The sequence below is a fragment of the Macrobrachium nipponense genome, chromosome 11 (assembly GCF_015104395.2).
Source record: "Macrobrachium nipponense isolate FS-2020 chromosome 11, ASM1510439v2, whole genome shotgun sequence".
Classification (NCBI taxonomy): domain Eukaryota; kingdom Metazoa; phylum Arthropoda; class Malacostraca; order Decapoda; family Palaemonidae; genus Macrobrachium; species Macrobrachium nipponense.
In genome coordinates this window covers 27,079,217-27,094,216 of record NC_061087.1, presented here as the reverse complement: position 1 = coordinate 27,094,216, position 15,000 = coordinate 27,079,217, and the positions used below count along the sequence as shown (strand labels likewise).

Below are 15,000 nucleotides of genomic sequence, written 5' to 3'. Positions count from 1 at the left end.
GAAAGGGAATCGCTTGATATAAAGACAGAATCCATGTTTGTATGAGAGAGAGAGAGAGAGAGAGAGAGAGAGAGAGAGAGAGAGAGATTACTACGTGTAAATATAGTAGATAGTATTACATAGAAGATGAATAGAGAATAACAGAAATTATAAGAAGTACCTGTGAAATACAGAGAGAGAGATTATATAAATATTATATCTTATTTTATATAAGAGGGAAAGGGAATCGCTTGATATAAAGACAGAATCCGTGTTTGTATGAGAGAGAGAGAGAGAGAGAGAGAGAGAGAGAGAGAGAGAGAGAGATTGCAAGCACAAATGCTGTGAATACTGTTCGTAGAAAAGAGATAGAGAATCAGTGGATATAAAAATTAGGATCTACGACAATGAGAGAGAGAGAGAGAGAGAGAGAGAGAGAGAGAGAGAGAGAGAGAGAGGCTAAACTGCAGCTGGAACTATTAACGAGAAAATAAAAGCGTATCTGAGCCTCCTTTATGGCCATCTTGTACTTGACTAAGCCTCCTCTCATGATTACGAACGCGCAACTGAAACTACGTAAATGGCATCCGAAGAAGAGGCAACGCAATTTACGCATTCATTCTCGGAGATAACGCGCTCTCTCATGCAAGCAGGCAAGCACACGGATATTGCTTGGGATCTAGTCCAAGGGAGTGAGAGGAATATGAATTTTTTTTATTATATCTGTGTTATTTATATTCGTTATTATTCAGGACGTTTCGTTTTGCATGCAATGAAAGAAATAGTCTGTTTATTCTCGTCCTGGTGGGAATTTCCATGCAAGCAAGCACATGGAGGTTGCTTGGGATCTAGTCCAAGGGAGTGAGAGGGATATGAATTTTTTGTATTATATTTGTTTTATTTATATTCGTTATTATTCAGGACGTTTCGTTTTGCATGCAATGAAAGAAATGGTCTGTTTATTCTCGTCCTGTTGGGAACTTCCATGCAAGCAAGTACACGGAGGTTGCTTGGGATCTAGTCCAAGGGAGTGAGAGGAATATGAATTTTTTTTATTATATTTGTTTTATTTATATTCGTTATTATTCAGGACGTTTCGTTTTGCATGCAATGAAAGAAATGGTCTGTTTATTCTCGTCCTGTTGGGAACTTCCATGCAAGCAAGCACACGGAGGTTGCTTGGGATCCAGTCCAAGGGAATGAGAGGAATATCCGTTTTTTTTTTTTTTTTTTTTGTTTTTTTTTTTTTTTTTATTTGTTTGTTTTCAATATTTTTCAGGACGTTTCGTTTCGCCTGCCATAAAAGAAATAGTCTGTTTATTCTCGTTCGGTTGGGAACTTTCATGCAAGCCAGCGCACGGAGGTTGCTTGGGATCTAGTCCAAGGGAATGAGAGGAATATCAGTTTTTTTATTTTTTTTATTTGTTTGTTTTCAATCAATTTTTTCAGGACGTTTCGTTTCGCCTGCCATGAAAGAAATGGTCTGTTATTCTCGTTCGGTTGGAACTTTCATGCAAAGCAAGCACATGGAGGTTGCTTGGGATCCAGTCCAAGGAAATGAGAGGAATATCCGTTTTTTTAATTTATTTTATTTGTTTGTTTTCAATATTTTTCAGGACGTTTCGTTTCGCCTGCCATAAAAGAAATAGTCTGTTTTTTCTCGTTCGGTTGGGTGGGAACTTTCATGCAAGCCAGCGCACGGAGGTTGCTTGGGATCTAGTCCAAGGGAATGAGAGGAATATCAGTTTTTTTATCTATTTTATTTGTTTGTTTTCAATATTTTTCAGGACGTTTCGCTTGGTCTGCCAAGAAAGAAATGGTCTCTATTCTCGTTCATGCAAGCAAGCACTACTGTGATAAAAACATTTTTCATAAGTTGCCATAAGATAGAAAAAAACATTCAATGAAATAAATGCGCATTATCGTGACAGAGAGAGACAGGCCAACCTGAAGACAGGCAGACAGAGATACAGAAATTACACAATTACAAATAAATATTGTTTTTATTTTGCTTTTTAAACAAAATAGAAAAATGTTTACCACAGGTTGTCAGGAGTCAAGAAAAAGCATCACACATAACAGCTCATTTTGCTGATAAGAGACAGACAAACCAACAGACAGACAGACAGAGAAACACAGCACGAATTGGAGACAAAGGTTTTGGGGATCAGGAGATAAGGTCCCTAATCCGACCACACTTAACTTGTTGATGGGGTCTTATCCGGGCAGAATTTTGCTTGTTTGTAGTTGCGCGACAAAGACAAAGACGTTGGCAGGAAGGATTATTCGTCAGTGTTCTTGTACGTTCTTAGACCCACTGAATCTTTTGATTTATTTAGCGTTTAATTCGAAATTATACAGATGTTTGTTAATGTTTCTTGATGAGTCTTGAGTTTTTTTTTTTTATTATTATTCAAGATTTTTCAAGAATAGTTGTTTTTGGGGCGGTTAAGTTTATTTTCCAAAGCTTTTACTCACTTTGTGATTTTTTTCATTGTTCATGATTGCTATTCAAATTCGTCATCTCTCTCTCTCTCTCTCTCTCACTCTCTCTCTCTCTCTCTCTCTGTCTCTCTCTCTATCTCTCTCTCTCTGTACACACACACACACACACACACACACACACACACACATATATATATATATATATATATATATATATATATATATATATATATATATATATATACATATATATATACACTCTTAATATCAATAGATAGATTAAGACATATATATATATATATATATATATATATATATATATATATATATATATATATATATATATATATATATATATATATATATATATAGAGAGAGAGAGAGAGAGAGAGAGAGAGGAGAGAGAGAGAGAGTAGAGAGAGAGAGAGATTCAATGTGACTCCAAGAATAGCAGGCGTTCATGTTAGCGTGAATTAATCGGTGATAGCCACGTCAAGACGTGTTGGCATTACGGTTTCACGTCTCCATCGAGTTCTCGATCTGATGGTGGACTCCTGTCTTATACAGAAAGTTGCATCCGGCCAATTAGTTGAGATTTACTTAACCTTTTGTAGCAGTGGTTATTAATAATGACATGCTAGCATTAAGAGAGATGTCTGTATTACACATAGCACACACACACATACTTATATGAGTGTGTGTGTGTGTGTGTGTGTGTGTGTGTGTGAGAGAGAGAGAGAGAGAGAGAGAGAGAGAGAGAGAGAGAGAGAGAGATTGGTATCAATTACACGAAAAATGCCTTTTCGAATATATTACATATATGAATATAAATATTTTATCAATGAATCGGTTTGAAATGCTACTTAAAAAGATAACAGCACACATACACACATATACTTATACGTGTGTGTCTGAGAGACAGAGACAGAGACAGAGAGACAGAGAGAGAAAGAGACTGGTATCCATTGCACGAAAAATGCCTTTTCGAATATATATATATATATATATATATATATATATATATATATATTATATATATATATATATATATTTTAACAATGAATCGGTTTGAAATGTTACTTTAAAAAGACCAATGGCTTGACTGTGAAAAATAAAATCCTTATTTTGTTGCGAAAACAAAAAATTATTCTTATATAGTAAAAAAACTAATGCCATGAGCAGGGGCATTTGTTTACAAGGTACAATCAAGAGATATTTTCTAGTGTTTTACTTTTATCGTTCCCACCATCTCACAATTCTTCGTTGCCAGAATAAGATTCTATTTATTTTAGACATTTCTGATCACGAATTCCTCGAAATGTTTTCCGCGAGAATGTAATATATTACCTCTAGTTAAACTTATAGTGGCGACACTAAACGTATATTCTCACTTTCAATAAATACGGGTGAAATCTATAGTCGAGGGAACATGGCTGCAAGTCCAGAAGAAAGCTCGACCCTCGCAAGAAGAAGAGTGATGCTATTGCAGGTAAACATTGCAAACAGTGGAAGTAAACAGCAAAAGTAAACAACATATTCCCCGTACAGAACAGGGACTGCCGGCATCGTGCGAAATTTGTCGACGACGCTGAAGGCTTATTTACGTCTCAGTGACTGCAAGAAGAAATCATTCAGGTACTTCGTTGTAAAAAAAAGTTTTTGTTCAAGCTTCATTAAAAAAAAAAGTAAAAAAGTAAAATAAATACTCCGAAGTGTTTTTTTTTTTTTTACAGCCGCTACAGGGTATAATCTATCTGTCAGTGGGCTCGGTATAATGCTGTATGAGCTGCGTCCCATGAAACCTTACCCACGACCCGGTGGTGGCCTGGTCTATATCGTTGCCAGATGCAGTATTATGGCTAACGTTAACCTTAAATAAAATAAAAACTACTTGGGCTAGAGGGCTGCAATTTGGTATGTTTGATGACTGAAGGGTGGATGACCAACATACCAATTTGCAGCCCTCTAGCCTCAATAGTCTTTAAGATCTGAGGGCGGACAGAAAAAGTGCGGACGGACAGACAAATCCCTCTCAATAGTTTTCTTTTACAGAACGGTAAAACCTTATATTCAAGAAACTGAGTCTTCTGAAATTTCTAGTATTATCCATCTTCACTGCTTTATAAATAACGACTAGAAAGAAATTAGTATGTTGAGGAAAATCCTGGTGTACCCAGCGGGGCTGAAATACAATGAAATCAAACCTGTGTTCACTGAGACAGACCGAGTAGCTGGGATTCCAGGAGATCTAACAGTTTTCAACTCGGATAAACAAAAATCATTTAACTGCTTCGCTGGTATAGGTCACTGACCCAACCTGTGAATGTAAAGTTGAATGTCCTGAATAATGCAATTTATTTTATTAACAACAACAATAATGATAATGCGAGTAGTGGCAGTAGCATTATGCAAGAAACAGTGATTATGTTAGTAAATATAAATATAAAATCAGCAATGATATATTATTTTAGATTAATTTCCAAAGGGAAAACATCCAACCTTCCTGTCGTGTTAGACTAAGCCTCCACTGTTTGACGTGTTTAGGAGAGGGGCAGGTGTTGCATCATTAAGCCTCTGCTCGAGATCGAACTGCTGATAGCAACCTTTGCTGAGGGATATCTTAGTTGAATGCATTCCCTCACTGATGGTAATCTTTGCTCTGTCTTAGGATGCTGTTCTCCTTTGCCAGCCAAAGCTGCCAGCTCTTCTCTAAAGCCACAGTGATACATTTTCTCAATGTTTGCTTGTGTTTTGTGCCTGCAAGATTTTGAATATGTCTAAAATTGCTTTGTTATTGAATAAGTTGTTTGCAACTAAACTATTTCACTCTTCTGATACTGGACTCAGGTTTTAGTTTTCTGTAAAAGATAACTATTGAGATGGCTATTTGTCTGTCCGTGCGCACTTTTACTGTCCGCCCTCAGATCTTACAATCTACCGAGGCTAGAGGGCTGCAAATCGGTATATTGATCGTCCACCTTCCAATCATTAATCACTCCAAATTGCAGCCCTCTAGCCTCAGTAGTTTTTATTTCATTGAGGGCTAAATTTAGCCATATAGTCGTGCATCTGGCAACAATATAGGACAGTCCACCACCAGGCCGTGGCTGGGGTCATACAGCAATGTATGCTGTATAGAAAACTCGATTGCGCCGGAGAAACTTTGGCGCATTTTTTACTTTTTTTTCCTGCTGATCGTGAGATTTGCTTTGAGCAACCTGGGGAGACCAGGAATTTGGAGACTAATGACACCTGGGTGCCTCGGATTCCTGGAATGAGATCAGGCAGACGAAGAAGCAAGTGGTCGACCACCTTTACGATTCAATCAGACGTGTTAATCGAACTCTTAGTCGACTTACTTAGGCTTGTTTCTTGTGTCTGAGCATTTTTTCCCCGGTGGGGGGGGGGGGGGCGTGGAAGAAGGTTGCATACATAAATACATACATACATACATACACAGCTCCTTCAGATTCCTATGAAAAAACAATGGTTTTCTCTTGTATGTGTCTTTGAATGTTTTCTTCGGTAATTCATATTTTATTAGAATTAAGTTTACATACATTCATACATACAGAGGATAGACGAATAAAGATAATTCGGGACAAATAGATGAAACGTTTTAACTTCAGACTCTCTCTCTCTCTCTCTCTCTCTCTCTCTCTCTCTCTCTCTCATATGTTCGGTACACGATAAATTTGTAATTTCCGTTGGTATTTCACATCTGAAAGAATCATTTCGTACTTTTACAGTTATAACTCTCTCTCTCTCTTCTCTCTCTCTCTCTCTCTCTCTCTCTCTCTCTCTCTCATGTATATATGCGAGTATTCACTACACAATGAATTTCGTATTTTTACCAATTATAGTTCTCTCTCTCTCTCTCTCTCTCTCTCTCTCTCTCTCTCTCTCTCTCTCTCTCTCTCTCTCTCTCTCTCTCTCATGTATATATATATATATATATATATATATATATATATATATATATATATATAATGTGTTTCAAATTTCCCCTTGTCTGCTCCCTTGGGTCTTTTATTTGTCTCTCTCTCTCTCGCTCTCTCTTCTCTCTCTCTTCTCTCTCTCTCTCTCATATATTCGTTACGCGATAAAGTTCTAATTTGCCCTTGGCTACTACCTTGTGTCTATGTGTCTATTATTATTATTATTATTATTATTATTATTATTATTATTATTATTATTATTATTATTATTATTATTATTATTATTATTATTGTTGTTGTTGTTGTTGTAGTCTCGCGTGCAACTTGACTCTCCTCTGTTTTACGAAATGTCCGGAGCGCACACCATTAGTCTCCATACATCACTCGATCTCCCGGAATCAGCTACGTTTGCGGAATTTATGGGTTTCTGGAACGCTCTTCTGGAACGGGAAGAAGTTTGGAATGAAAATGGAAATTCTTTTCCCTTATAAGGTTCATTGGAGAGAGAGAGAGAGAGAGAGAGAGAGAGAGAGAGAGAGAGATTAAATTTTCCCAAGATGTTGAAAATGTAGACTCGCATACAATCCGCGTAAACTTCGACGTGCTACTTATAAATAAATCTCATCTCACGTGGCGAACCGTAGGCATTACTTCAGGGTCTTTGCAGCGTCCCTTCGGCCCTAGCCGCAACTTCCTTCATTACTTTTTACTGTACCTCCATTCATATTCTCTTTCCACCCTCTTCTAACAATTGCTTCATAGGTTCTCGTCCTGTTAAAACTTTCAAACCTTCTTACTGTCGATTTCTCTATCAGCGCTGAATGACCTCATATATCCCAGTGTTTGGCCTAAAATCTATATTCCAATACGAGTCCATGATATTAATCCTTGGATATTAGTAATCATTTGAATAACTACAAATTAAGGAAATATTTTTAGAAATGTCATCAAGAAGTTAATACAACGCTCGAGCACAGAAGCCGTTGCGTTTCCCTCACCGATCTCGAGACGGTCTTAATGAAACATTATATAACCGGTGGTTCAGCTGCGTAACTAATGCTGTGCACTTGCCGAGCGTGTAATGCTGTGAAACAGCCGTGTGTTGTTGTGAGCTTTACTGCTTTGCGAAGTGTTTGCTGCATATCACTAGGATTTATGAGTTTCGTTCTATTAAGTATTGTTTGCTAGATCCACAATGGGAGCATTCATTGTAAATTCTTTGTTGCATTTCTACTAAAACGTTCTAGACTAAAATTTAGTTTCAGGAATTGTTGTTAGCTAGATCCACAATGAGATGGATAATGTATTTTTATTGTTTATTTTTGCATTTTTACTAATTATTTCTAGACTGAAATTTCGTTTCAGCAAACATTGTTAGCTAGATCCACAGCGGGAGTAATCATTATACATATTTTGTTGCATGTCTACTGAAAATTCTTGAATAAAAAAGCCTATTTCATTCATTTTTACTTTCTCGGGGAGTAGGCCTACAAGCTACTTTGTTGATGTTGTTCTTGTTGTTCTTGTTGGGGGGGGGGGGGGGGGGTGTTAGGAAGGTCCATGGACGAGCGCAAAAAGGTCTCAAAAAGGTGTTTCGCGTTTTAGGATGTGAATTTTACGATTTATTCATCGAAAGAAAATGTAAAAAATAATGGGCATGATAAACAGTACAGAAAAAGTATTATTTTTGATAAATAGAGCGTATTTATTTTAATTTGCGTTGGTGAAACAAGGCTCTATTTGACCATAAATTTTAGCATATTTTAATTTACTCGTACGTTAAATGTTAGGTACATAATGTTTATAACTTATGCGGGATTAATAATTTTCCGATTCATGTATATATATATATATATATATATATATATATATATATATATATATATATATATATATATATATATATTATATTATCTATATATATATATATATATTTATAATATATACATATACATATTATATATATATATATAACATATATATATATATTTATATATACTATACCTATATGTATGTATATATATATATATATATATCTATATATATATATATATATATATATATTATATATACATACATACATTTTCACATTTTTGCATTTCCACAATGATTAATATAAAAGGGTCCCTTGCACCGCCTGTGTTTTATCGTTTCAAAGTTTCATATCAAGCCATGTTAGCCTCAACAAGTCTGCATTAACTCTGCTACCCTCACCTTTAACAAGGGCCAGGTTCATTAACCTTGCAACAGAGTTAAAGGTGTTTTCGTGTTCTGCATCCCATTTTTTAAAATTCAAATATTAATATTTCCTAATCAATGTTATTCAAATATTTATGTTTTCCAATGTTTTTTATGAAAATAATTTGTTTTCGAATATGCTTCATCAAAATAATTTATTTTTTCCTATTTTTTTTAATTCAAATATTAATGTTTTCCAATATTTTTTGTTCACGTAGTAATCTTTTCCAATGTTTTTTTTATTCAAGTATTGATATTTTCCAATATTTTTATCTAAATATTTATGTTTTCCAATATTTTTATTCAAGTATTAATGTTCTCTGATATTTTGGCATAGGTTTGCTCTCATTCCAAAAGGCTTTATCGTTATTTCTGAGGCTTTGATTTTTCAACATACAAAAGGCTTCAAATTGCTGTGTATTCCTTCTTTACCAGAACTATTCAAAAAGGTTCTTTGTTGTTTCATATGCAGAAAAATCTTATTTCGAATAAAAAATGCGTTTGTTGACTGAATATTTTCTTAGCATTCCATTGTATGGTTCACCGAAAAGTTTATATTTCCCTCCTCCTCCTCCTCCTCCTCCTCCTCCTCCTCTTCTTCTTCTTCTTCTTCTTCCCGTTTGTGACCAAGGACGTACCAGGGCTCCTTTAAAATGGTGCACTTTTCTCGCCTGTTTAAATATATATATATATATATATATATATATATATATATATATATATATATATAATATATATAACATATAATAATAATAATATAACTAATCAATAATAATAATAATAATAATAATAATAATTAATAATAATAATAATAATAATAATAAAAGGAGCCCATAAAAATGCCAAAATATAGAGAGAAAATACTATATTTCAGAGACTGTTGTCTTTCTCTCTTCAGTCTGTGAAATATAGTATTTTCTCTCTATATTTTGGCGTTTTTATGGGCTCCTTTTATTAGATGGGATTCTGTTGTAATAGAACATTTTTACAAGTCATATATATATATATATATATATATATATATATATATATATATATGTATGTAACATATATATATATGTGTGTGTGTGTGTGTGTGTGTGTGTGTGTGGTGACAAAACGAAACGTGAATAAAAACACAATTTCAGCTTGAACTTAAACTCCAGTTCCTACTTTCCCGTGACGTAAAACCTTTAGTCTTGAATCTTGTATCAAATAGTTTCTCCACGTCACTATGAACGGCTGTTGTTGGCTACAAGCCTTGCAGACCACAAGCAAGGGAATTTGTTGTCTTCAAGTGCAACGTGAGACCTGTTATGATACTGGTACTTGATTGATACAAGTACTAATCAGGACTTGGATTGTTGCATTCGAAGCTATCCATGAGTGTCAGTCTAATAAATAATGGACATCTGGTATTAATTTGCATGTACATTGTCGTTTCACTCTGGACCTTATTAACTGCGTCAGACGTGGAGGTTGCTCAATGTGCTTATTAACGAGTAGATTATTGATGTTAATAACTGAGATTTATCACTTTTCCTCGCAAATGGAAATGACGATGAAGTCTATTTCAGTGAAAGTCAGGGGAAATTATTGGTGTGGTGTGGCTTCATTTGGACGTGAAAATAAAATTAATTCAAATAATGTTCAGGTCTTTCTGTAGTGAATATTTCATTTGCAAATCCTCTCAAAATCACGAAAGGAATTTACAGTCTGCTTTATTTAAAATAAAATTCACCTCTTTATTACTTAAAATTGGCGGATGATGTACATTTATATAATACTAATAATATAGTTCCATAGAGCATAAATTCTCACGATTCTCCACTTCGAACTTCCTTTACTTCACTTATCAACACCAACATAATGCATACATGAATTCACACATACATACATAAGCATTTTCACCTGGACTATATTGACATACACTGCTAAGACGTTCATACATACATATGCATTCAAACGCATATTTAAGCATATTCACCTGGGCCGTACTGAGTAACACTGCTAAAACCTTCTTGTATAAATACATACATACATACATACATACATACAATATACACCTGGGCATTATTGAGAAACACTAATAAAACGTTCATACATACATACATACATAAACATATTAACCTTAGCCTTCCTGAGAAAAATTACTAAAACCTTCATACGGAGTACACACATAATGCACGCATACATACTACATACATACATACATTCAAACATACCTAAGCATATTCATCTAGGCTTTACTGAGAAACAATGGTAAAACGTTCATACATACATATATCTAAGCATATCCACCTGGGCCTTGCCCAGAAACACGACTAAAACGTTGGCAGGAAACGCCCCCTTCCCCCACGACGTCAGGCGAGAGCCCGGTGAATAAACCTCCGGAAATAAGTAAAGTATATGCCATTTCCGCCCTGAGTGTTTACGACAGGGCAGCTGATTCAGATGCGTCTCCGAGACCCGTATTCCTTTGATATGTACGACCCTTGGATTTATTTATTCGGGGGTGAAATTTTGTGAATTCTCTCGTAAGGAATGGAAAGGTGTCGATGCTGGGGACTTTATTTTATGGTTGGAATTGACAGCCTGAATTTCTTTAGGAATTAGATGTTTGGAAAAAAATTATTTCCTTTATATGCATTGTATTCGTGAATTCTTGACTTTAATTCATTAAATTCCCCTTTTTATGAATTGTATTCGTGAATTCTTGACTTTAATTCATTAAATTCCCTCGTTTTCATTCCTATATTTATTTTATTTATTTTATTTTTTTATTTTATTTGTATGCTACAAGGCCACTACACGCAACTAAGGGGAAATTTTGTATTTTGACTTAATAGAAATATTCTTTTCAAACACTTCTTTACGATGAGCACACTCGTACAAATACAGTAATGATTCCTGCAATTCCATTTGCTTATTTTTAAATTCAGATTTCATTCATATTGCATAACAGATATAATATGTATTTCATCATTCGCTTTCAATAATTCACACATGCGAATATTCTTAAATGTCCACTTACTTACATACATACATACATTCCTACATAAGCATCTACTTCATCATATATATATATATATATATAATATATATATATATATATATATATATAGATAATGCTCCGTTTCATGAATATGACATTGTACAATCTTTACCCTAAGCATTGAATTAAACAGCCAATGGTTAGTCAACTGTGGCGGGTCGTGGTCATTCTTGAATGCTTGGAGGGTTCAGCCAACTCCCCTAAAAAGCTTGAAGAATAAGTTTTAAAGAGTTTTCATGATTTTTTTCTGTTTTCTTTTCTTTCCAGTGAATTATTGAAAACTTCCTGTTTTCTCCTTCCAGGGATTTGTCCAACAATAATCTTACGACGATCCAGAACCTAGCCTTTGCAAGCTACCCAGCCCTTCGTCATCTGTAAGTATTAGATAAGTACTTCCAGACCGTTGTATTATTTTACATATATAGTTATTTTTCGTCAATATTGTATCATATTTGAGGCGTATGAAAAATTATTTGTCTTGACATGGCTGTCTATCTTGAAGCTTGAATATATCAAAGAACAAACTTATTTTTAAATAACGAATTTTTCTCCAAAATATTCCATATCATTAATCATTTTTAAGTATGAGAAACCAACCCCTGTTCATTATTACTAATTTTATTGAGACTTGGTGTGTGTTAATATACGAGTGGCTTCAAGATGAAAATGATATATTTACAATAAAATGAAAAAAAAAAACATTAAAATATACCAAAGAAAATGTCGTTTTAAAGTTATTAACTGAGCTGTTTCCGTATGCACGCATGTCAAAGACTTTGTCTATATTGAAGTGAGAATATTTTTTCAAAAAATGCACTTACCAGACGGTTTCTATGTTAGAGTGAAAAATGTTTAAAAATCTCAGACTGGTTCGAAAAGGGAGAATATCCTAAAAATATATTTCGCAGCCTTTTGTCTGTCTGCATGTGAGAATATCTCTATGAAATGCAATTATCAAACCTTTGTCTCTCTTAAGAGAGAATATCCTGAAGATATTTTGTAAATCTTTTAGAAAAAATATCATTCGAAAATACATTTCTCAAACTTCTGTCAGTCTTGAAGTATGAATATCTTAAAAATACATTTCTTCGGGTTTTTTTCTATCTTAAAGTGATAACATCAATGAAAATACATTTCTCAGATTTTTCAATATTAAAATGAGAATATCTTGAAATATGCGTTTTAGATTTTTGTCCATTTCAAAGTATGAACACCATGATACATTTATCAGTTATTTTTTACAATCATTAAGCGAGAATATTATTACATAATACACTCAATGGTTTTTTTCTATCTTAAAGTAAGAATAACGTTAAAAATAAATTTTTCAGATTTTGCAAATATTGAAATGAGAATTTAAATTAAAAAATTAAATTAAATATGGCTTTCTCAGATTTTTGTCTATTTAAAAGTGAGAATATCATAAAAAGATACACTTATCAGTATTTCTTTTTTTTTTGACAATCATTAAGTCAAATATTCCATTAGCATTAAGGGTACCCTCAAGGGTTTTTTTCTATCTTAAAGTGAGAATAACATTAAAAATACATTTCTCAGATTTCAAATATTTAAATGAGAATATCTTAAATGTGCATTTCTCAGGGTTTTTTTTCTATTTCAAAGTGAGAATATAAAAAGGTATATTTATCTCTTTTTCGATAATCATTCAGTGAGAATGTTATATAATACACTCAATCATTAAGTGAGAATATCATTAAAAATACATTTCTCAGGGTTTTCAATATTAAAATGAGCATATCTTAAATAAGCATTTCTCAGATTTTTGTGTATTTTAAAGTGAGAATATCGGAAAAAAATACGTTTATCACTTTTTCGACAATCATTAAGTGAGAATATTATTACAAAATACACTCAAGATCAAAAGGAGCTTTTACCCAGAGTTAATAAGCGAATGTTCGCTTAAGTACATGAAAAGTACCATTAACTGTCTAATTCATATTTTTTTTCCGAACACTTTATTGACCTGTTTGTGGTTGTCGGCCATAATGGCAATTAGTGGTCCCATTAGAGGTTACAAATCACGCTATTCCAACTTTTACTTAAGGCAACGAAATAAAAGCTTATTGTGAGTTAACGTCAGATACTCTCTCTCTCTCTCTCTCTCTCTCTCTCTCTCTCTCTCTCTCTCTCTCTCTCTCTCTCTCTCTCAAACGAAAGTGTCCTTTACAGAAAATGCTGCAGGCTAACATGGAATATGAAAACAACTTATCGCAAGTAAAATTCTCTCTCTCTCTCTCTCTCTCTCTCTCTCTCTCTCTCTCTCTCTCTCTCTCTCTCTCTCTCTCAGATGAAGCTCCCTTAGCCAGATAATACCATATTTAATAAAGTGCGACAGAATCTCTCTCTCTCTCTCTCTCTCTCTCTCTTCTCTCTCTCTCTCTCTCCTCTCTCTCTCTCCGCACACATACACATTAAGTATATAAAAACGTATACATGGAGAGAGTAAAAAGACCATATTCTATTCGTCTCCAGACATGATAAAAGATTTTCAAACAATGTCTGTCTCATTTTCATCTGTTGTATTTATTTCGCGTCTCATAAAACGCACACGATGCTCTCAAGATAATCTTGCACAGCATTATCATCTTAACGTAAGCAGCTATTTGTAATGTAGATATGGCATTTTAGCATTAAGATCACTGCGGCGTGAGCGCTCTGCCCACGCACTGGAAATTAATGACGGCCATTTGCTGCTGCGCTTTTATAAGTACACATTCGTTTACAAAAATTAAAGACAGGGAGTAAATAATCCTTGGCAGAGGAATAAGACTCTCTTAAATATTTTTTAGTCTCCCATGAAAGCTTTGGAGTTTTCTCTAAATGCACAAAACTCTACGGTCACCGTACGTAACATTTCACTATCAAACCTCTCGTACTGTTTTGAATGCAACTTTATACTCCTCCCCAATTAAATGAGACGTGTGTTAATATTCATTAATGTTCCCCATATTAGCGTTTTAGTTTTCCGTGATATGGTACAAAACTCTACGGGATCTGTACGCAATATTTCACTATCAAAGCCATTCTAGGATTTCAAAACTGATTAAATTCCTGAAAAAAGAACTTGGGTGTGAAGAGTCTAAAAAAAAATTAATGAATAAATAATGGTATTTGATTAGTCACAAAAGTAATTGAAATAACGATGCTTTTATCAGGCGCCATATCTCGCTGCTGAAGCTGGTCATGAATTATGCCAGATTATATCAGGAATAACGGCTATCACAAATCGGAAAATGGATTAATCATGTCAGCAGAGCAAATAGCGTTGGAATGTTCATATTAATGACGCTGCTGACGATATAATCTTAATCAATTGTCATAATTACCAATGCGTAATTTCAGAGC

General features: G+C 34.1%; 1 protein-coding gene across 4 annotated transcripts in view; it reads left to right on the top strand.

Moving 5' to 3' along the window:
- Positions 1–15,000, top strand: part of LOC135199877 (leucine-rich repeat-containing G-protein coupled receptor 5-like) — a 664,061-nt gene that overhangs the window by 611,997 nt on the left and 37,064 nt on the right. For all 4 annotated transcript variants that reach the window (XM_064228278.1, XM_064228035.1, XM_064228110.1 and 1 more), the window contains one exon: positions 11,937–12,008. In XM_064228278.1, the coding sequence (XP_064084348.1) occupies positions 11,937–12,008 (72 nt within the window). The remainder of the gene's footprint in view (positions 1–11,936; positions 12,009–15,000) is intronic.